This window comes from Lepisosteus platostomus, chromosome 6 (genome assembly GCF_059453375.1).
Source record: "Lepisosteus platostomus isolate fLepPlt1 chromosome 6, fLepPlt1.hap1, whole genome shotgun sequence".
Lineage (NCBI taxonomy): Eukaryota > Metazoa > Chordata > Actinopteri > Semionotiformes > Lepisosteidae > Lepisosteus > Lepisosteus platostomus.
In genome coordinates this window covers 27,897,330-27,917,447 of record NC_142616.1, presented here as the reverse complement: position 1 = coordinate 27,917,447, position 20,118 = coordinate 27,897,330, and the positions used below count along the sequence as shown (strand labels likewise).

At 37.3% G+C, this 20,118-nt stretch overlaps 2 protein-coding genes across 4 annotated transcripts in view; both read left to right on the top strand.

Moving 5' to 3' along the window:
• LOC148661425 (homeobox protein HMX2-like) overlaps positions 1–4,573 on the top strand; it is a 9,380-nt gene extending 4,807 nt beyond the window's left edge. Inside the window, exons 2-3 of the mRNA XM_088635163.1 lie at positions 2,453–2,724; positions 3,613–4,573. Of these exons, the coding sequence (XP_088491289.1) occupies positions 2,454–2,724; positions 3,613–4,160 (819 nt within the window). The 5' untranslated portion in view covers position 2,453 and the 3' untranslated portion in view covers positions 4,161–4,573. The remainder of the gene's footprint in view (positions 1–2,452; positions 2,725–3,612) is intronic.
• A 2,051-nt stretch (positions 4,574–6,624) lies between these two features.
• Positions 6,625–20,118, top strand: part of bub3 (BUB3 mitotic checkpoint protein) — a 126,204-nt gene continuing 112,710 nt past the window's right edge. For 2 of the 3 annotated variants that reach the window (XM_088635156.1, XM_088635157.1), the window contains exons 1-7: positions 6,625–6,777; positions 8,369–8,572; positions 8,913–8,982; positions 9,265–9,416; positions 14,866–15,024; positions 15,348–15,525; positions 16,025–16,241. In XM_088635156.1, the coding sequence (XP_088491282.1) occupies positions 8,378–8,572; positions 8,913–8,982; positions 9,265–9,416; positions 14,866–15,024; positions 15,348–15,525; positions 16,025–16,241 (971 nt within the window). In that variant the 5' untranslated portion in view covers positions 6,625–6,777; positions 8,369–8,377. Of the gene's footprint in view, positions 6,778–8,368; positions 8,573–8,912; positions 8,983–9,264; positions 9,417–14,865; positions 15,025–15,347; positions 15,526–16,024; positions 16,246–20,118 lie in introns of those variants that run through there. The other variant, XM_088635158.1, reaches the window with a different exon arrangement.

Here is a 20,118-nt window from a genome sequence, read left to right as displayed (position 1 = left end):
AGGAAAAGGACAGAAAGGTTTGATCTAGTCTGGCATGCATGCGAAAAAATGGAACAAACGGTAATAACGATTTAGTGTAATAATCACCAAATAACACGTTTTTGCCATTTGGAAATTGTTACTTTTCGCGCTGAATATGTTGGTTTTGACGCAAACGTCTATAAAAGCACAGTTTTGCTTTATTATTGTCAGCACTAGATTGCGTTGTTTACATTTCTAGAAGTAGTCTTATAGCTTTTGTTTCAGTGCAGTTTGAGACTAGTGCATTACATGGATGCAGCCGTAAGTGCTGATGAAAGGAAAATATGCTTCTAAGCAAAGGTGATGGAATTTGTTACGCATCAGTTACGCAGATATTTGATCACATATTGTTATTGTGTTGTTGTTGAGTGAACATTTTATCACAGCACTTGCGATCGCTTAAAATGTTCGTAGCTAATAGGCAATACAAAGATATAAAAGTATTTATCAAAATAGATAAAAGTTTATGCAATAACCTAACAATATAATTTATATTCTAAAGACTATTGTGACACATTGCAAATTGCGTTTGTTTCGGCAAAATGCCTACTTGCAATTAATATCAGCGGTCTGTTATTGGTTGAGACTAAAGCGATTGGGTTTTATTTCTTAAAAATAAAGAGGACTAAATTGGATTTTGTGTTTAAGTACACCACAGCTCGTTCCGGGAATTAAATTAAGCAGACATTGTTAAAATGCTGAGATATGAAAACATCTCAATTCTAATGTTTCTTTTTATGTGGTTAAAAAGGATATGCTTCTCTTTTCCTTAATGACTCCATCATTGCAACAGAGGTCAGTCTGCACAATACTTCAGCCAAGTCACTTGCTTTTGAATCCGATCTCTTGAATATGGGAAGCAACTTCAAAAAGCGAAATCGGAGATGGATCAATTGGGAAGGGTTTCCATATAATGCGAAATTATTAAGACAGCGTTATAAATTCCAATAGATACGTCAACTGTAAAGACGCAATTTAAGATGATTATGTGCTTCGTGGAAGTATTGAAAAAAGAGGAGTTACATGCTTTAGCATAAATTGAGTTTGGTCGTGTACGAATGATACCTAGACTACCTTCCAAATCTAGAATCTTTGGCGCCACTTAATTTATCTCAATATATTTCCCTTTTCAGTCTTGTTATTAAATACGCGCAGCTAATAAAAAAAAAAAACATATTACAAATCAGCAATAAGTAATTCACTCGTTCCCTTGTGTTTTTTTATTGTTTTTTTATTGTTATATGATGAAAGGTAATACAGTACAATATATTATTGGGGTTCTATAGACAAATTTGTACATTTTGAAGAAGAATCTTATTCTTACGGAAGTAATCTGAAATTTATCTTCGCTTTTAACATTTCAGTTATTAATTAATTAATCTAATGATCGGGCCCCATATCATTGGATGAAGCGAGACTTTCCATGCCATTGGAAATGATTAAAAATGTCTGATTTTTAATCGCCTCAGTTCTTATTATGAATTCATAAATTGGTGGGAAACGTTTCTGATTTGTAATTACCACTTTCTTTCCACCCGTTAATCCTGGGTTAAAAGATAGCCACATAGCTCTTTAGAATAAAATAATGTCGTGTGCTTCGTTGTCTGACCAGGAATTAGAAAAAATAGAAATATCTTTCTGATAGCAAGCTTTAGAACAAATATGAAACACTGAATTTTTGCTCTAGGTATGAGCAATATGTTGATTTTGTTGGTTCTGTTGCTATGGTCATAACCATTTTGTAGCCCATACATCATCTTAAATAACGCAGATTGTATTGGCAAGAAACAAATAAGATATAAGATATGATTTGTTTCTATTTTATTCACATTTCATCGAGCACATTTAAACACAGACGAAAACGTAAAACAACAAGATCCTGGTATTGTGGCTTTAGAAAATTGAGTTGTTTTATCCCAATTGTGCGTGTCAAACAGAAGCACACAGACCAACGTCGCTCTTAGCTGTCATCAGAATGTAAGGTTCAGTTCTTGACACCATAATTACATCTTATTGAGTAATGAATCATATACGTATTGTAAACATTTACAAAATAATAAGTCGCAATCAAATTGCTTGTCTGCCATTCTCCCTCCTGTTCGCTTTCTCTCTCGCTCGCCTTTTTTCTTCCCGAAAAAGACAGGCAGAGTTTGAAATTTCCGGGGCTTACTTTAAGCCTGTGATTGGCCCCCTAGAATCTTACCTACATGCAAATGAAGCAACGCCACAATACTGCCTTGAGTCGAGAGCGAGTGAGAGTAGGCAGGGGTACATTCAGTCAGTGTAGGCTCAGGGAAAAACAACCAAAAATCCTAACGACACCCTCACTTTTTCAGCCTTTGCAAATTCTGCGCTTCTGTGTATTTTTTTTTCTCTGGCAAAGTTATATATCATTTATTATTTTCCCCCCCTTTCAATGTTATGAACACAGAATGAATAGCAAAGAAGACAACGGCAGCAAGTGTTCGCCGGCCCCTATCTCTAGCTTCACTATCCAGTCCATTCTGGGTACCACATCCGAAGGTGGGCGCTCAGGTACCAAGGAGAATTCCAAAGGAGGACTGCAGAGGAAGCGAACGTTGTCTGTCTCGTCCGAAGAAGACTGCAGCGCTGGGGAAGACTCCGCTGACTGTTTCTGCTCAGAGCCCGGACACAGCGAGACCTGCAACCACCAACACCAGCCTCTCAACTTTACCTGCCTCAGTAAGTGTGGTAAAAGAAAATCTGTGAGCAGCAGCCTTATTTTCAAGGTTTCTGTGGTTGATGTGGAACGTGGTTAGTCTTTATCACATGTACAGTGATGCGAATTGTGGTTTCACTTATTTTTGCCTTTGTCAGATATTGAATGAAATCTCCGAGTGCAACTATTTAAACATTACATTTCCCCCCTCGACGTATATGTAAAAGTGTCCTATAATTGATTAAACAAGGCTTTTTAAACTAATGCGATACATTTGTCTCAATTGCCAGCAAACGGTAACCTGATTTAATTAGTATCATGTACCTGGATTAGTCATATTTTATTGTTTATTTAATGGGGCACTTGTAACCTTTCAACAGTCGATCAAACAGTCAAAGTTCAAACTTAATGAACTCTTGTACAAAGTATCGAATAATGTGTTACATTTTTAAATAGATCATTTTACTGAAGCACACGGACACACTAAATTAGTTTAAAAGATGAATAAAGAGAAAGCGGGGGAGGCGAAACAACATGATACACAATTGTGGCATTGCATTCTGCTGCAAAACTAATAATTCATTTTTATTAAAATGAATATTGAATATTGCTCAACTTCAACGTATCAAAAATACAGTACCAAATAAATACGAAGTGTACTAACGTCTTTAAATGTGCGCTTCAAATACCCATATGAAACATAAAATTATTTACGGATGTCAAATGAAAAGCGATGCAAATATTTAGAATTAGACACATATACGATTACGTACATATATTACTATGGCTAATCTTTTATTTTCTTGTCATTTGATTAGTATTACTATATACTACGTACTTTAGACGTTACCATTGTTGCTAAAGGAACAGATTGAGGCACCTGTCACGTACTTGTTTTTTTTCCCTTGCAGATGCCGCTAAAGGGATTACACCGGGACAAGAAGCGATAGAAAGGCGTCAGATTTTAACACAACCTCTGCTGCAGGATTACAAAGAGGATAAAGAGACACCATGTAGCCAAATATCACCCATTTCGGAGGAGAGACAAAGAGACGGAGCCGACAAGCAGAGTAGTTCTGCCAAAAAGAAGACCCGCACCGTTTTCTCTCGGAGTCAGGTGTACCAGCTCGAGTCCACCTTCGACATGAAACGCTACCTGAGCAGCTCCGAGCGGGCGTGCTTAGCATCAAGCCTGCAGCTGACAGAAACTCAGGTTAAGACATGGTTTCAAAACCGCAGGAACAAGTGGAAAAGGCAACTGTCGGCTGAACTAGAAGCGGCCAATATGGCACACGCTTCAGCACAAACTTTAGTTGGGATGCCGCTGGTTTTTAGGGACAATTCCTTGCTTAGGGTTCCAGTTCCAAGGTCGATTGCGTTCCCTACTCCACTATACTATCCCGGAAGCAATCTACCAGCTTTACCTTTGTACAATCTTTACAATAAGATTGAATACTAACTCCATTTTCATCCCAAAACAACAGAAACAAAAAATCATGCATAAATGTTTGGCATAAATGTATATTTATATAATCTTATTTGTTGAAAATATATATTTCTTATTATGCAACAACTGTATGTGTAAATAAGAAGGCACTGTGCTTCTCTAAAGGGTATTAAATACACCATGTGTATATTACTTATTTTGTACTTTTTTATTTACTGTTCTCTCCCTTGTTCAACCGGTTTTAAACGTTTTATGGCGAAAAATCTGGTCATAGTTGAAGGTATATAATCAAGTGAATTACTAATATTTCCACATCGAAAAATTTGCTGTAGAAGTTTTAGTTGTATTTTTTTGTTAATTTTCAGAAATGCACGGAAATTGCCAGATAATTGTTGAAAAAATAAATAAATCAGTTTCCAAAATGATTTGTTTCGTGTAGCTTATCCTATGCGTCATCCACAGCAGGTCATTGATACAAGTGTGAGGTATGGGCGTGCATGTATTCATTAAAGGGGAAAATTCGTGGATTTGCAATTTTCTAAATGCTGTATATTAAGTACATGAAAGAGAAGCTCTGATATTAAAGTGTAACCATGTAGATTTTAAAAACACCAAAGTAATTTTGTATAATATCAGTAACACACTTTCTTTATTATCTTCTTTCACTTGGAGACAAACGTGTCAGTGTTTTGTTTCTGTATTGCCTGAGGCAACATTGTAGTACATCTCAAACTGATAATGAGTTACGAGTGGCACGTATGGTAGAATTCAACTCTAAGCGCTTACAACTACGTAGGCCTTTAAAGAAACAGGGTAGATTCAAGGTCATACTTACATTAATGATAAACGATAAAGTCCATATATATAACATATTTAAAAAGTTTCAATTTACAGAAGTTTAACTTTATTATTTTTTACTATATGATGAACACCTAGAATTTATATGTATCATTAAGATGTGGGACACAGCAAACAGGTCGATTTATTGTTGTATACCATCAAAACGCATCGTATTTTTTAAGGTTCTTCCTTTAGTGTGTTGGTAGCTAAAGCATATCTTGTTATCGCTTATGATTTAAACGTAAATGTATTGCCCTTCTATGATAAGGCATGTGTTTAGTTTACAAAGGCTTAACATGTCGAGCTGAAACTGGCGCCTAGAAGTGTGCGAAGCATAGTAAAAATACGGAGGAACGCAACGACCTGCTGGCTGAACCCCCCCGCTCACATCAGAAAGACCACACATATTAAGTAAATGTAAAGTTTAGAAGATGCTAACATCTATTAGTCGTTACCGCAGATCAATTTCTGCTTATAGTTTCGAAAACGAAATTAAGTGTTGCCTTTAAGTATATAATGAATATGTCATATATCACATTACACCTACACAGTACCAGCAATCGTGAGTTGACAAAAAGGTCTTATGTTAAAAACGCTTGTAGGCGCATAATCCCTGTTAGAAGCAAAGGGGATTCAAGCGCTACAAGTCTCTTAATATAAAGCCTTTAATCAACTATAACCTATATTATTTTACGCTTATCCTTTTCAAATGGCTATACAATGTTACACAAGTTTTCTTAAAATATGAATAAGCACGTTCCTGAACTCTAAACCAACAAAGAGGTGCAGTTGATGTTTTTGAACAGTCAATGTTACAAAATATTACCATTTATGTCATTTTTAAAAATTTAAAAAATCGAAAAAAAAATCAGCAATCGTTATCCGACACTCTTCGACAAGTGATAATATGAAACAATTTCATTTCAACAATTTCAACCAGCCATACTGAGCAAAATCAAACAACGAAATTGTAAACATTATATTAAGACTTCAGGTATTTGAAATGTCTAGAATTCCAGACTAATTCTCAGTTCATTGACGCATGAAGACATAACAATCACAGATGGCACACTGCCAAAACATATTTGTGAATTTGATCCTATATTAGCATGTGAAAGCTACATATTGAATTATTTTTGTCATTTAATAGTTTCAATGGACCGTCTTGATTTTTATTCCAATAATAGCAACTTGTTTGTTTGCAGGTTAATTATACATCATGAAAAAACAACAGTAGAAGTAGTAATAATAAACTGAAAGTCTAGCAATTATACTATAGATTAGTATAGTAGTCCTCCATAAGTAGTTATGAATTTAGAATTTAAGACGACTGATCGCTTTTACATCTTTGGATATAAAAACAGATAACAACAATAAAAACAATGATAACGGCGGTTTCAAGAAGACATCTAAGGCTGTCTATGTGTATATGGACTGCATTTAAGAAAACGATCTATTATTTCGCGGACTTCTTATAAGCGTTTAATTGCTTTTTGTTTTTAAAAAAATCCGGATGAGTATTCCCTTATCACATGACCTGAATGACAACGGAAGTCAGTAAAAGGAAAAGGAAACTGTTAATACAAGAGCCAATGGGAAGGAAGGCGGGAATTGTGGTGTTTAAATTAGCCAATAGAAGCTGGCCTTCTCCACGGATTGAAGTGGGGGAAGAAGTCACAGTGATTGAAGCGGAAAGGGTACTACATCGAAGACGGATTGTGATAGTTAAATTTAAGTCGATTTGTTGTTCTTCGCGATTTTTTAAATCTTTTTTGTATTACTGATAAAGGTGAGTGACGGAAATATAAAGACTTTTAACATTTATTGAATCTCTAAATGAGTAGAATGGCCGGATGAATTGGGAATTGCTGTTATACGAGGCGTATTTTGGGCCTAGTCTGTCTTTTTGTTTCGGACGTTGTTACTATTCCAGATTGTCCAGTTCTAACACTATATTTTCAAACGCACGTAAAATATATATCCCCGAGATGTCTTAATAACATTCACGAATCTATTATTAAACGGATCGTGTAGAGAAGGAGAAATATGTTTTGCAACTAGTGTGTAACGAGTTACAATGCGACAGTACGTCAACAAAGATCTAGGTTTTATTTGAGATAACACTTCGTATTAGCAGAGGCGTCGTGATTCGTACGCGCAGAATAGTTGTATTACCAATGTAATTGACGTTTTAGGTTAAATTTTAAGGCCAAGCTAAAAAGTGACGCACTTTGTGGGGTGTCACGTGTTATTTTCCAGCCGTTTAACAAAGTACTTTAACGTTTCGTGGAGCATTTGACATCAACAAGACTTACCGTGGAAATTATAAAGCAAAAATAAGCACATATATTTCAGACATTTGCCTTTGAATTAAAAATACGGGGTTAAGTGGGTATTTGTTTTGTAATTCATCCAAGGGCGTTAAGTTCAATATAATTACGTATAAAGGCTATGCACCGTGATGAGTGGTAGAAAAGAAGTTTTAACATTAAACTTTGTACAGTCAGTTAAGGAGTAAGTAGGTGAAATAAAGACAGAGCAAAGCAGGATGGATTCTAGAGTCAACAGGTAAGTCTTGTGAAGGTGTGTAAGATGTTCCGGTCCTGTTGTGCTGTGGAATCTGGTTTCATCACAAGCAGTGTGAGGAAAGACAACGAAGTCTTTACATTGAGATAGAGTGAAGACAAGGGCGGCAGAAGACGAGAAGGGTTATTAAGACAGACAAGGGGGTGAGTAAGAGGCTAAGCAGAAGGATTTTCTGAGTGATCAGAGGTAGCCACTGAAGAAGAGGAGGTTTGTGAGTGCACGTGGACTAGCTTTCTGTACAAAGGGTGGATCCTGCAGGGAACCTGTCCGAAAGCAGATGCACCAAGGGTCACCCCAGGTTTCAGGACAACAGAGGGGGCAATGAGGAGGAGTCGAGAAAAATCTGTGTAGGCAGAGGGGAAAAGACATACCTTTCCCGCAGTGATCAAAATGTAAACACTTGCCATTATGTAAGGATTAATGCATGACACTTTTTATTTACACCTCTCACACTTGAAGAAGGCTCCATGGTCGAACCGTTGTGTTTTCTTTTTACTCTTTTCTAGTGATTCCTGTGTTTAGCTTTGAGCAAACCTTATTTGCCTCAACTAAGCTGCACCAAAGCATGCTCTGCTTTGCATCTTTATTTAAAAAACACAGCGCATAGTCATTTAGTTTGCAGTCAAGTATATGTGAATACTTAATATGTTGTTTAAACTAACATGCATTGTGAAGCAATTGGTTTCTGTACTTAGGGCTGGCAGCAGTACCCGAGGGATGGAGTTGGGAAGCACTCAAACTATAGTGTATTTTTGCTGTGGTTTTATGTCCGTGTCTTCTGCACCCCTCCACAGGTCTCCCAAATGACGGGTTCTAATGAATTCAAGCTGAGCCAGGGCCCTGAGGACAGTACGTCTGCCGTGAAGTTCAGCCCCAGCACCTCCCAGTTCCTGTTGGTTTCCTCATGGGACACCACAGTCCGCCTGTACGATGTTGGCGCCAACTCCATGAGAATGAAGTACCAGCACTTGGCACCTGTGCTCGACTGTGCCTTTTATGTAAGTGATGTGTCAGGAGTGTATCTATAGCACTTTGGCATTCAGCGCATCCACTTTTTTCCATGTCTGGTTTATTAATGCAGATTTGCACTGCCTTGTTAAGTTTAAGTAATGGACAACAGAAACAGTAGTTTAAAGCAAATTTTACTAAATATCTTTTTTATTTTCTAGCACCATTGTAGAAATGTAGACCTCTGCACTTTAAAACTGCTTTTTGAAATAAATATTAACTGAAAAGCCAAGTAGTATCTTTCAGTTTTATTTCGAAATTTGCATTAGTTCAGTATTTTGGCAGTGGCGGGCAGCTGTAATGATAGCTTCTGTTTACATTGTCTTATAGGACCCTACGCATGCTTGGAGTGGTGGCCTAGACATGCAGTTGAAAACGCACGATTTAAACACAGATCAAGGTAGGCCTCGAACTGCAAGCAGCCATGGGACCACTCGGTCTTCACCATATGGAAACAGCTTTCTGACTCTGGGGCAGGTTAATCATGTTGTACTGTAGACTGGAGCTGTGATATTTAGTTCTGCTCAGCAGAGTTCCATTATAATTACATTTTTTAGGTGTATTTAAAAGTGTATAAGCCTAATACTAAATGACCTAGCCCAGTTCTCCTTCCTAGTTTAGTACTGTGGAACAGTCTGAATCCAGTCTTTGACAGTGCGGTCTCTGATCTCTTTCCTTACAGAGACAATAGTGGGAACCCACGACGCTCCGATCCGATGTGTGGAATACTGTCCAGAGGTTAATGTCATGGTAACGGGCAGCTGGGATCGGTCTGTCCGGCTCTGGGATCCCCGTACCCCCTGCAATGCTGGCACCTTTTCTCAACCTGAAAAGGTAAACGTGCTGAGACAATCATATTCCAGAATACTTGTTGCTGGATTCTTTATTTTACTTGATGTGTGAAGCATTTGCTTTGTTATATAAATTATAGTTCTATTAATGTTGCAGCAATAACTCCTAACGTCTTCCTATACCCACAATGACTGTACTCCAACACTACCACATACACGACAACTGAATGTAAGCCAAAATTGTACTTAAAACTGTATTAGTTGTAATATTTATTAATCACCGTACTATTTTTGCACTGTTCCCCAAATTACTTTGTTTTTGTCCTGTTGTGTTCTTTTCTCTGTTTGCCTATTTGCACAGTTTTGATTCCGTTATGTTATTACACTGTTATTGTGTTACTGTCTATTGTCTTATCTTCTGTTCTATTTATATACTGCACCTGAGTGACTAATGAGAAACACTTTTCACTATACTATGTACCTGTGTAAGTATAATGACAAAGTTGAATGAATTAATTGAGATTCTATGAGTCTCAACCATTTAAGGTCTTGCTTAGAGTACAGTGGAGTCCTATAGTCCCTATGTTCATGGATTCAAGCTTTGGTTGTGCCTTTAATTTTAGTGTATTGATTTCCCAAGGAATGGTGCAATATTGTCTGAATGTGTGGGGTTGAGATGGCAAAGTTACTTGCATTTCTGCAGAATAGTGATCACTGGGACTTGCTTGACACCTATGGGTTTTTTGCATGTCGTGCCTATAATCGATGACTGCTGCAAGACATTGTGGAGCTTTAAGAGTTAAATGGTGAGTCAGTAGTGACAGGGAAGAGGATTTACAGTGTCCTTGTAGAGGGGTTATATTGCCATGCTGATTTGATCAAAAATTGGGAATTCCAGTTTGGAAAGATATGAATTTCAAACGTAGTAAAAAAAAAAAGTGTAATAGCTGAAAGTGAATTAATTTTGTTGTTGATGGGGGAGTTTATATTGAGTTATGCTGACACTTTAATGAGGCTGAGGATTAAAGCCCAGTTCACAGCAGTGATTCCTAATTATTCTTCTGGTAGCATCAGAAATCTTCCAAATAGACATCTTACGTAATCAGTTTTATTTTATTCAGATGGTGTTTTTGCAGAGGTGTTTGTTTACCGTATATGTAAAGTGGGCCATTGTAAGTGCCTTAAATCAAGTGGTTCTTAATTGCAAAGAAAATGTTGACTTCAGATTTTTTAAAAGTGTGCATTGTTTGTCACAAACGATTCAACTACCAGAGCCAATATCAGCATACCATTAAAATATTTTAATTTTCCAGATTTCAGCGTACTCGCTCAAGCCTTCTTCATAAATACATCAGAAGTTAAATCCAGGTTTAACAGCTTTGCAATATGTAACAAATCCTGATGTTTCAAGACATTTCCTTTAATATTATGCCTGCTGCTATTTCTTTACAATTCTCCTGTCCACACTGTATGGCATGGACACTGTTGTTCCTGAAATTTCTTCTGTTATTAGTTTCTCCAGAAGTGACTCTCACTGATAGGAACTCTATCAGTTGTTGGCTGCTCCTTTCAGGGCTGCCTGCTAGGGTGTGCTGTGCTGTGCAGTGTTGGTGTTTGTGGACGTACATTAATCAAGAAAATCCAAATATTTTTAAAGTAGAATAAGTCTTCATAAGTAGAATACTGTTTGCAGTAGTCTCTATCTTGTAAGGCATAGTGTCAAAAAGAATAGAATTATTTGAAAAATCGTAACCTTCTCATCTATAAGCTTCTTGTGTAAATTTCACAACATTGTGTTCTGGAGTAAACTCGGAGCAGAGGCACGTCTGTGCATCTTGATTCCAGAAGATCAATACTATAAATTGATACATTTTTGTCATCAGTAGTAGGAGTGGAACGATGACAACTTGCCAAATTAAAGACATTTGATTAATGCATGCAGTCCACAACTTCCAACTCCAAACAACCGCATGAGATCAAATACACCTCGACAGTGAAACATCTTTTTTCATTCTACATCATGCAAATTGGTCTTCATAAGGTGGAGGAGAAATGTCAAGTGTGCCTTTTTCAAATGGTTTGCTGCGCAAGAGTTTGGTGGAGGGCCTAGCTGCTTCCACATACGTGTTTGATACCTCACGTGTGATGTACCGACATGACCTTTCCATGCTAGTAGAATTTCAGATGTGAATTGACTAGTGCTATTAAAACAAGGTACTCTGATCATCCTCTGGATTTCCATATTCATTAAAACTTTCCTAATACTCCTCTTATTTGATAGACAATCTGTATTTTAGGTCTTGCATATACTTTTGGAATCCTGGTATTTGTGCTTGTGTAGGACTGTAGATTTATGTGGCAAGCACATTCTTCTGCCAGCTATTGCCTGAAAAATGTTACTAGTTGCTACTATTGATTTAAACCAGTGCACTGGATTCACAAAAGCTTGGGAGAGTTTCAGATTTAAAATAAAGCTTTGTGAATATTAAATAGATCTTAATTATACACTTGATCTTGTTTTACAGAGCATCTTAATTTTTTCCAGTGCTAGAAATAGTTCCCTGCCCCCAGACGCTTTGAAACCATTGTCTTGTATAGGAAAATACTTACGGATATTGCATGCAGTCGGACTTTTAATGTGCTTTGGGAGGTTGGGGACTTCCTGGTATAGGAAAAAATACAGAAACTCTTAAAAGGGCTTCTGTCTGTACATATACTAGGGTTTTGTCCAAGAATGACGTTCTTCATTCTCTGGATCCTGTACTACAAGCAGATCCAGAGATCTGGTTATTTCAACCACAGCGTGAAACTGCTCATGTGACCCATTTATGGTGCTAGTGCAAAAGCAGCTGTTACAGGACTTAGATCAATTTGCACTTTAGTTCTTTACAAAGGGAATCCAGTTATACTCAACTTTATTGCTGAGCATATTTGGTGTTCCACCATGAAAGAAATGTGTAAATTCAGTAACCTTTTGTAAATGGCGATTTCTACACTCATGAACAACTTTCAGAGCAGTGCATATCTCATTATTCGGCCACTTTCTTGCAATTGTAATGGCCTCATCAGTACACTCGAAGATGTTTGTGTTGAAATATGAGGGTGTGGGTGCTATATAGCGCTGTTTCTGATTGTGCCACCAGCAGGTTCAAACTGGCACTTGGTTAAATTTGTTAGGTGCCAATATGCTGTTCTGTAAAGATGTGATCTTGTCCTGTGTAGCATTCAGTTCTTTTGTTAGCCAATAGCAGGCAATGATAATTTAATCAGCCTGCCTCTGTATAATTATAGTTATCCTGCTAATTAATGCATTTTTCAATCCTTCCTCCCTAAAAAATATCATGCAAGCTTTGTTTTTGATATTGGGAAGTATTTGGTTCTCAGGATGAACAGTGTCTTAGACAATTATTCTTGTCTTAAATAATAATACCAGTAACCGTTTTTTAATGAGGTATAAGCCAAGAAATTCAATCTTGGGGTGATATAGACATGCTTAAATGCACTAAGGTTTACTGGAAAAAATGCACTTGCTGGGGAAAAAATACTGCAAAAACACCTAAACTAACATGAATGTAAAATTGGTGTTATACTGTAGTGTATTGCAGGTGCATTTTCAGGCTTGCATATGCGCCATCAACTGTCCATAAATCAAAATAGGTTTGTATCCAGACAGTGCTAGGACAGTCTTCACAAGCCATCTTTCCATTGAGAAATATTTTTGGGGTCAAATAGTCTGTTGGATTGCTTTGTACATTTTAAATATCCTTCTTTACTAAGCAGACAATTCGTTTTCTATTTCTATTAGTTATGTGTTTAACATGGATTTAAAATGTCTACTTTCAGGTTAATTGATAAATTGAAAGGTTGCTCTTTCATTTTGGTGCTTTTAAAAAAGACAAAATTGAGTGATAGAATGATGTCGCTCCTATGAATGGTCACTTGTATATTTGCATCATCCTTTGCAAATAAATTCCAGCAAAAGGCTAAAGAAAATGTCCTTTCTTTCACGGAAAACAATAGGAGCAGAGTAATTTAACATGACTACGAGGATGTATTTCAGTTTCACCATCGCTGACAATAGGGGCATTATTACCTTGAACATGCAAATAAGAACGTCAGGTTCCGTACACTTAACAGTCCTGTTTTTCTGAGCAAAGTGAAACCAGTAAGCCTCACTTTTTGGAAATGTTACTTTGTGTCTTTCCTTGGCATCCATGAATCTCTAAAACTGAGATGGCCAAGCTCAGTCCTGGGGAGCTTTTCTCCAGCAGCTTCAGTGGGTTACCCTTAAAACAAGACCAAAGTACTTGGTACAATTGTGATGTGACTGCTTTAATTGTTCAATTAAGCATTTTAGAGGCACTTTGAAATGAAAGTTCCACTATACAATTCCAGTCTGGTCCCTTAATGCCCTGATAGATCCAGTTAAATCAATCGAGCCTCACATATTCTAACTATAGAAATTGTCAGGGTTATTTTGCAAGATCTGCTGTATTGCGGTTCTTCAGGACCGGGGTTGGCCCTCCTTTGTTCTTAAGCATGCCTTATAAATAAGAAAATAAGTGGTGGCAGCTGTATGATTTCTTAGGTCTTTATCTACTGGAGGGTAGGCTCTTTGCCCTAAGTGTTAATGGCAACATTACACTGCTGAAAGTGTGTAATATGGCACAGATTATTCTTGACCCAATTTCAGTGAAATCTGTGTGTTCAGGATAAATGGATTGCATTAGATAACGGCTGTGATTTATGGCAGACTTTGGCATGAGCGAGGTAAAGGGATGAATTTGTGACAGATTGTAGAGCAAGCGACAGCCCCTGTGAATGAAGCTGTTTATTAGTTCCGCAGGGTTCATTATGTCATCAGTTTTTGTAATACTTCACTGGATGGATGTTTGCACACCATCGACTTGCAAGAATCTGCATGACCTGTCAGCTTTGGTGCTTGATTTACAATGTGAGAAGGGCAGAAGAGACCATTTAGCATGAAAGCTCCGGCTGACAACCAATATTTATAAAAAATTGCTTGTGTTATGTATTGCCTAAATGGTGGGTATGAATTACAATTTTTAATAGCAGGGCAATCGAAATGATTTGGAGTACTTAAACTGAAAAAGACAGCACCTGGCATTGCAGTGAAGATTTGTTGAGCTGTGCTGTGCTTCAGGATTCAGCAAGCCAATGTGAAAAGCAAGCACAGCATGCTTTGTGGGATGGTTTATGACTGGAATATCAGCAACAGAATATAAAGAAAATTGAATATGCAGCCTTGAATGTATTTTGACTATTAAAATGTTTAAAAGCTAAATATTTCATGATCATAGGAGCTGTTCTCTGAAATGGGACTTTTTTTGTATGGATGTAGAACTTGGTAGCCATCATTTGGAAATTATATATCTAATATAGTTTTAAAACCTTGGCATTAATAATGCATACCTATTGAGTTATCTAGCCATCTTCAAAATTCTAAGCGCAACATTTCTTCCTTTCTCCAGGTCTACACGTTGTCTGTGGCAGGAGATCGGTTGATTGTGGGAACAGCCGGGCGGAGAGTCCTTGTGTGGGACCTTAGGAACATGGGTTATGTGCAGCAGAGGAGGGAGTCGAGTCTGAAATACCAAACCCGCTGTATCCGGGCTTTCCCCAACAAGCAGGTGAAGACTGAGACTTTGTGTCTTTAATGCTATGTCAGGTTTCTGACTTCTGTGTAATTCAGACATTTCAGATAACAAAAACTGCTATAACTTAAAGATGTTTTTTTTAATTCATTCCTGAAAACAATGAACATTTATTCTTTGGTATCTTAAAATATCAATTTAACTTAATCTCTAAGGTAAAGTGTTTTGGAAGCCTTGCAATAGGTCCAGTCTTCTCTATGCATGTCTCTTAAAGCCCAGTTTTTCAGTTTCTTTCTGGATTTAGGGATTTTGCTATTTTCTGAGAGAGCAGTGGTGACATGCTGATACTTCTGTTTTAGGGCTACGTGCTGAGCTCGATTGAAGGTCGGGTTGCAGTGGAGTACCTGGACCCCAGCCCAGAGGTGCAGAAGAAGAAATATGCTTTTAAATGCCACAGGTTAAAGGAAAATGGCATTGAGCAGGTTTACCCGGTCAATGCTATCTCGTTCCACAGTGTGCACAACACTTTTGCCACAGGTATGTACACTGCTTGGGGATGACCTTGTGTCTGCCTTCAAATGAAGGTAGAATTCATATAGGGTTAAAGAAGTGGGTTAATTAAGCTTTTGGCTCCAATCTTTTAAAGCGTTCTAAGGTTTTATTGCATTTTGTCTAGGTTTTATTCTTAGCTTTTTGTTCTATATTTCATAATCCTGACTTGCCATACATTACAAAATGTCATCTGATTTTCAGTGCTTAATATTGAGCCGAAACTTGAAACTGTCGTGGTACGGAATGCACATTAGTGCCTGAACACGGAATCAGTTGCAGTTAGACGTCTTGATATTTGCAGTTTTTGGCATTGTGAATCCAGTCCTTCAACTACCAGCGCATTGAACAATACCTTAACACTGGCCGGTGACTTGTGAAAGATTTAAAAAAATGTAGTGTCCCCCTTTTTTACAAAAGATAGAATGTGCACATGTTAAGTTCTCTTACATTTAAGTAAAGTAAAAGTTGAACTGCTGTTTTTCAGGGGGCTCTGATGGATTTGTGAATATCTGGGATCCCTTTAATAAGAAGCGTTTGTGCCAGTTTCACCGCTACCCTACCAGCATCTCCTCTCTGGCATTCAGTAATGATGGCACCACTCTGGCCATTGCCTCTTCCTACATGCACGAGCAGGGCGACATCGAGCACCCTGAAGATGCCGTCTATATCCGCCAGGTCACAGACGCCGAGACAAAGCCCAAGTGAGTTTCTTTTGCCAAGGCGATTTCTTTTAATCCCTTTGCCAGCTATCTGTTTATTAATTTTTCTAATTCCATGAATAGAATTATTGATATGGGTAAAGTGCAGCTGCCACTGCAGTCAGTACCGATTTTTATCTTGCGCTCTCCTGAGGTTCAATATCCGCTGGTTGATAGACGTCTGACAGATAAAATATGCCTACTTTTGATTTTTTTTCTCTTGTTTTGTTCTGTGCAGAATGTCAAATTCTCATTCTGTCTCCCAGACGTCATGGGAACATGGTCTATTTAACTCTGTTGTCTAATGAGTTCTTATTGTCACTCTGTCTTCGAGCAAATTATAACTCATTGTAAATCAAATGAAAAGCCAAAGAGGAGTTGTTGACAAATTTAAAATCAACTTAAAATACAGCATGGTCGCATATTTCATACCAGAAATTGTCCTTTTCTATAATATTTTCTCTCATGGGTTTTTAAAGATATTGAAATCTACAAGATCCTATACATGTGTGGATTACATTGCTTAACATTTGGGATATCCATGTAAGGGAGTGTTAAACAGTACTATATTTTGTACTGTTTTTTCCAGATAAAGCCCACCAGAGTTCTTAAGGCTTAGGTAGCTGAACCAATTGAAGATGTAGACAGTAACTTTTGTAAAGGTTAGATTTTAAATGATAGACCACAAGGAACTGGAAGGTATTACAGATGAGCACTGGGGCAAGTGAGTTGCTAACAGCCCACCTTAACCTTTGGATTTCTAATGAATGGAGAACGTAGCCATTGATGAGGTTCAGTTGAGATTTGGGGAAATGAACCATTTTGCATAATTGTTTAAATATATATTTTTAATTCTTTAGGCAGTTTTTGTTGCTCTTTATTGCAGTGCATTTTATTAGGGACCAAACGTTGTCTCCTTTTTAACATCAGTTTGAAGAGAAAGCTCACCAGTGTTAGTGTAGTTGTATGTATATGTACATAAAGGGAACTAAAGATGTACATTAAAATGGTCATAGTTAAGGGATTAGTGGATGAGGTTTGGAGGCCAGTTCTTGAACTTTAATAAGCCACAAACATAAATAGTTTCTTGTTTTTTTTTTTTACAGAAGATTAAAAGCTACATGACCTTAGTATCTGATTAGTGGGGGGGGGGGGGTAATATTGCTTTTGCACAAGCAGTGGTCAAGCTTAAATATTTTACATAATTATAGTCCAGGACTTCTTTTGTGGACATTTCCATTTCTCCTGTTCAACTCACAAGGAGGGTATGGATTGCCTGTTATGCATAAGTATTCAACAGATTGGTTTCTAGAAGATGGCCTCAGAAGTGGTTTTAGCTTCTGAAGTAAGACTGTCTGATTTATCAGAAAATATAAAGCTTTAGTAGTCAGTCTTGACATGATTTCATAACTTCAGCAATTCTCTATTAGTAAGGGTTCCCAGAGGTGGGTGGTAGGGATGAGTATGTAATACGCTGACAAAATGCAGAGCTATGAATCTGCTTTTGAACATTTTAAAGCAATTGCAATGCATTAAGACAGGCAACTCTCAGGACCTGTTTCTGTCTTTAACTGAATTTGAGAAAACTGTAACTAGGTTTTGATGCAGCCTTGTCATTTGTAACCTATACAATCTTTCATTTATTGACTATAATGGTCAAAAGCTGGTTTGAGCTAAACAGATTTTTTGTGATTCTGCTTTATGTCACCAGAAAATGGGGACTGCATACATATAAATAGCACTCTGTTTGGCGCCTCAGAGGGGCGGTTTTCAGCCATTTCGTCATTGCTGTAACCATTTATTTTTATTGGAACTTAAAAAGATGCTCTTAAAAATGCATACATTTACAAAGCTCATTTTTATTGTTGTTAATCTGAATAGGCTTTTAATGGGATAAAGAGATTTCTCTTGGATAATCCTTTTAGAAAATGTTTATCAAACAGGTAATGATACTACAGAAGTTCTCAAACTGGGAATGTGGGAAGCTCAAGGAAAAGTCTTAGTTCTGCATAGTAGTACAGCTATTCCATGGCTATCAGTATCTTGTAAGCAGCTCTTACTGCTGCTGGATTCTAGATGGTCCTATGCATTTGAAAGTGTTTGCATGCTGTTGGTGAAGATTGGCATTATGAGCTTTAACCGTTTGTTCTTTGCTATGCACATTCATGTCCTGATTGCATGAGACTCTGAATCCATCCTAGGTTTTGTTTACACTAAAGAAGTTTTATCCTGTTGAAAATTATTTTAATCTTGTTTTAGTTTATTAGATGTTCTTGAGATTTCTCTAAATTTTCAAATTTCCTTAGTTTTTCCTAGATTGGTTTTTAGAGATTTTGCTTGAAAAACAGAATCAACTATGCAAAATATTGATGATGAATATAAAGTCAAGGGAAAGCCTAATCCTACCAAGTCAAAAAACTCTATTCTTTGTAGAAAAAAAGATATTACTGTCATCAAATGTCTCAGTAAAGTGCTTCAGTTCTAACTCCACTTGGGTTTCCTGATTTCTTGATGGTACTCATGTCCTTGCTTTTGCTGTTTATTGTAGAACGTTATCTTGAGAGTGAAGAATCCTTTGTATACCAATCATATACACAACTACCCTTATCTCTCATTTGGAACCGTTACCTGATGAAAGCTAATCACTGTACATAAGGTGACTGCTCTACATCTTTTAGTCAGTGAGTCGGGTGTTTTAGATTGGCTTGATTTTAATAAGGAATGCTGTCCGCAAAAAGAAAAGTGTGCCTGAAAGAAAGAACAGCTATTTTTTAGCTTTATTGCAGGAAGAAAAATATAGGTCATGTATGGTGCCTGCAAAATCAGTAAATTCTCCTAAAGCAACTGCGGGATCACTCAATTCCTGTAGTTATTTTAAGGTAGTTGCTACACCTAATTATGGTAAAAAAATGTATCCCGCATTAAGACTTTCATTACTTTTGATTATGATCTCTTGCTGTTTAAGTATTTAGGTTTCATATCAAATTGTGTGGTTGTTTAGATATATCTTCACTTTAAATGCATTGATTGTTCTCCTTATGTTTGCTGAAAATATAGCTCTAAATATACACTGAAAGACCTTAAGACTTACACTTTTGGACTCTATCAAGATGGTTTTCTTGGCACATCACAAAACTCCATGTGGAAAAAATGTTTCATGGGTTGATCTGGAAGAACCTTCTTTGTCTTTAGTAGAAAACACTAAATTTAAACAATATGTTCTGAGTTTCTCTTTTGAGTTGTCAATTAAGAACCTTTCATTGAGAATGACGTGTTGGGTTAAAGTATTGAAGCCATTGTAAAAATCAGAGCCCCTCTGTAACCTATGAAAGTGATATTCACCACAGACATGGTGTCATCCTGATGAAAATGCCTTTTCAAATAGAGCTGCAACTTTAATTTACATGAGGAAGAGTATTGCATCATCACTGTTGGTCATATGAATCGAAATCTTATCTATTACATTAAAGAAAAATAAACTTTACATTAAAAAAAATATTCGCAATGTAATCGCAATCGATATGTTACACAATTGTTAACCAGCTGGGATGAAGGGTGTGGACTCTGGCATAGACTGTCTATGCTTTCCTCCTGGAAGGTGGTCTTCAAAGAGCAGTTCACTTTCTTCGCACTGGGAGTGGGAGAGCGCTGTGATAAAACCACAAGTTCACAGCTGCCCTATCAGCCTCATGGGGCCTGTGGTGATCATCCCTTATTAGCTAAACCAAGTTTACCCACTTCTACTGGGTCTTGGTTAATATTAGGGTTGCTTCAGGGCCTTGTGATGGTGAAATTGACCAGAACCATTAATGAGCTGAACCTACATCCGTCTGGCTGGCCAGTTGGAATCCCCCATCATGTTTACCATGTCTACCTGCTT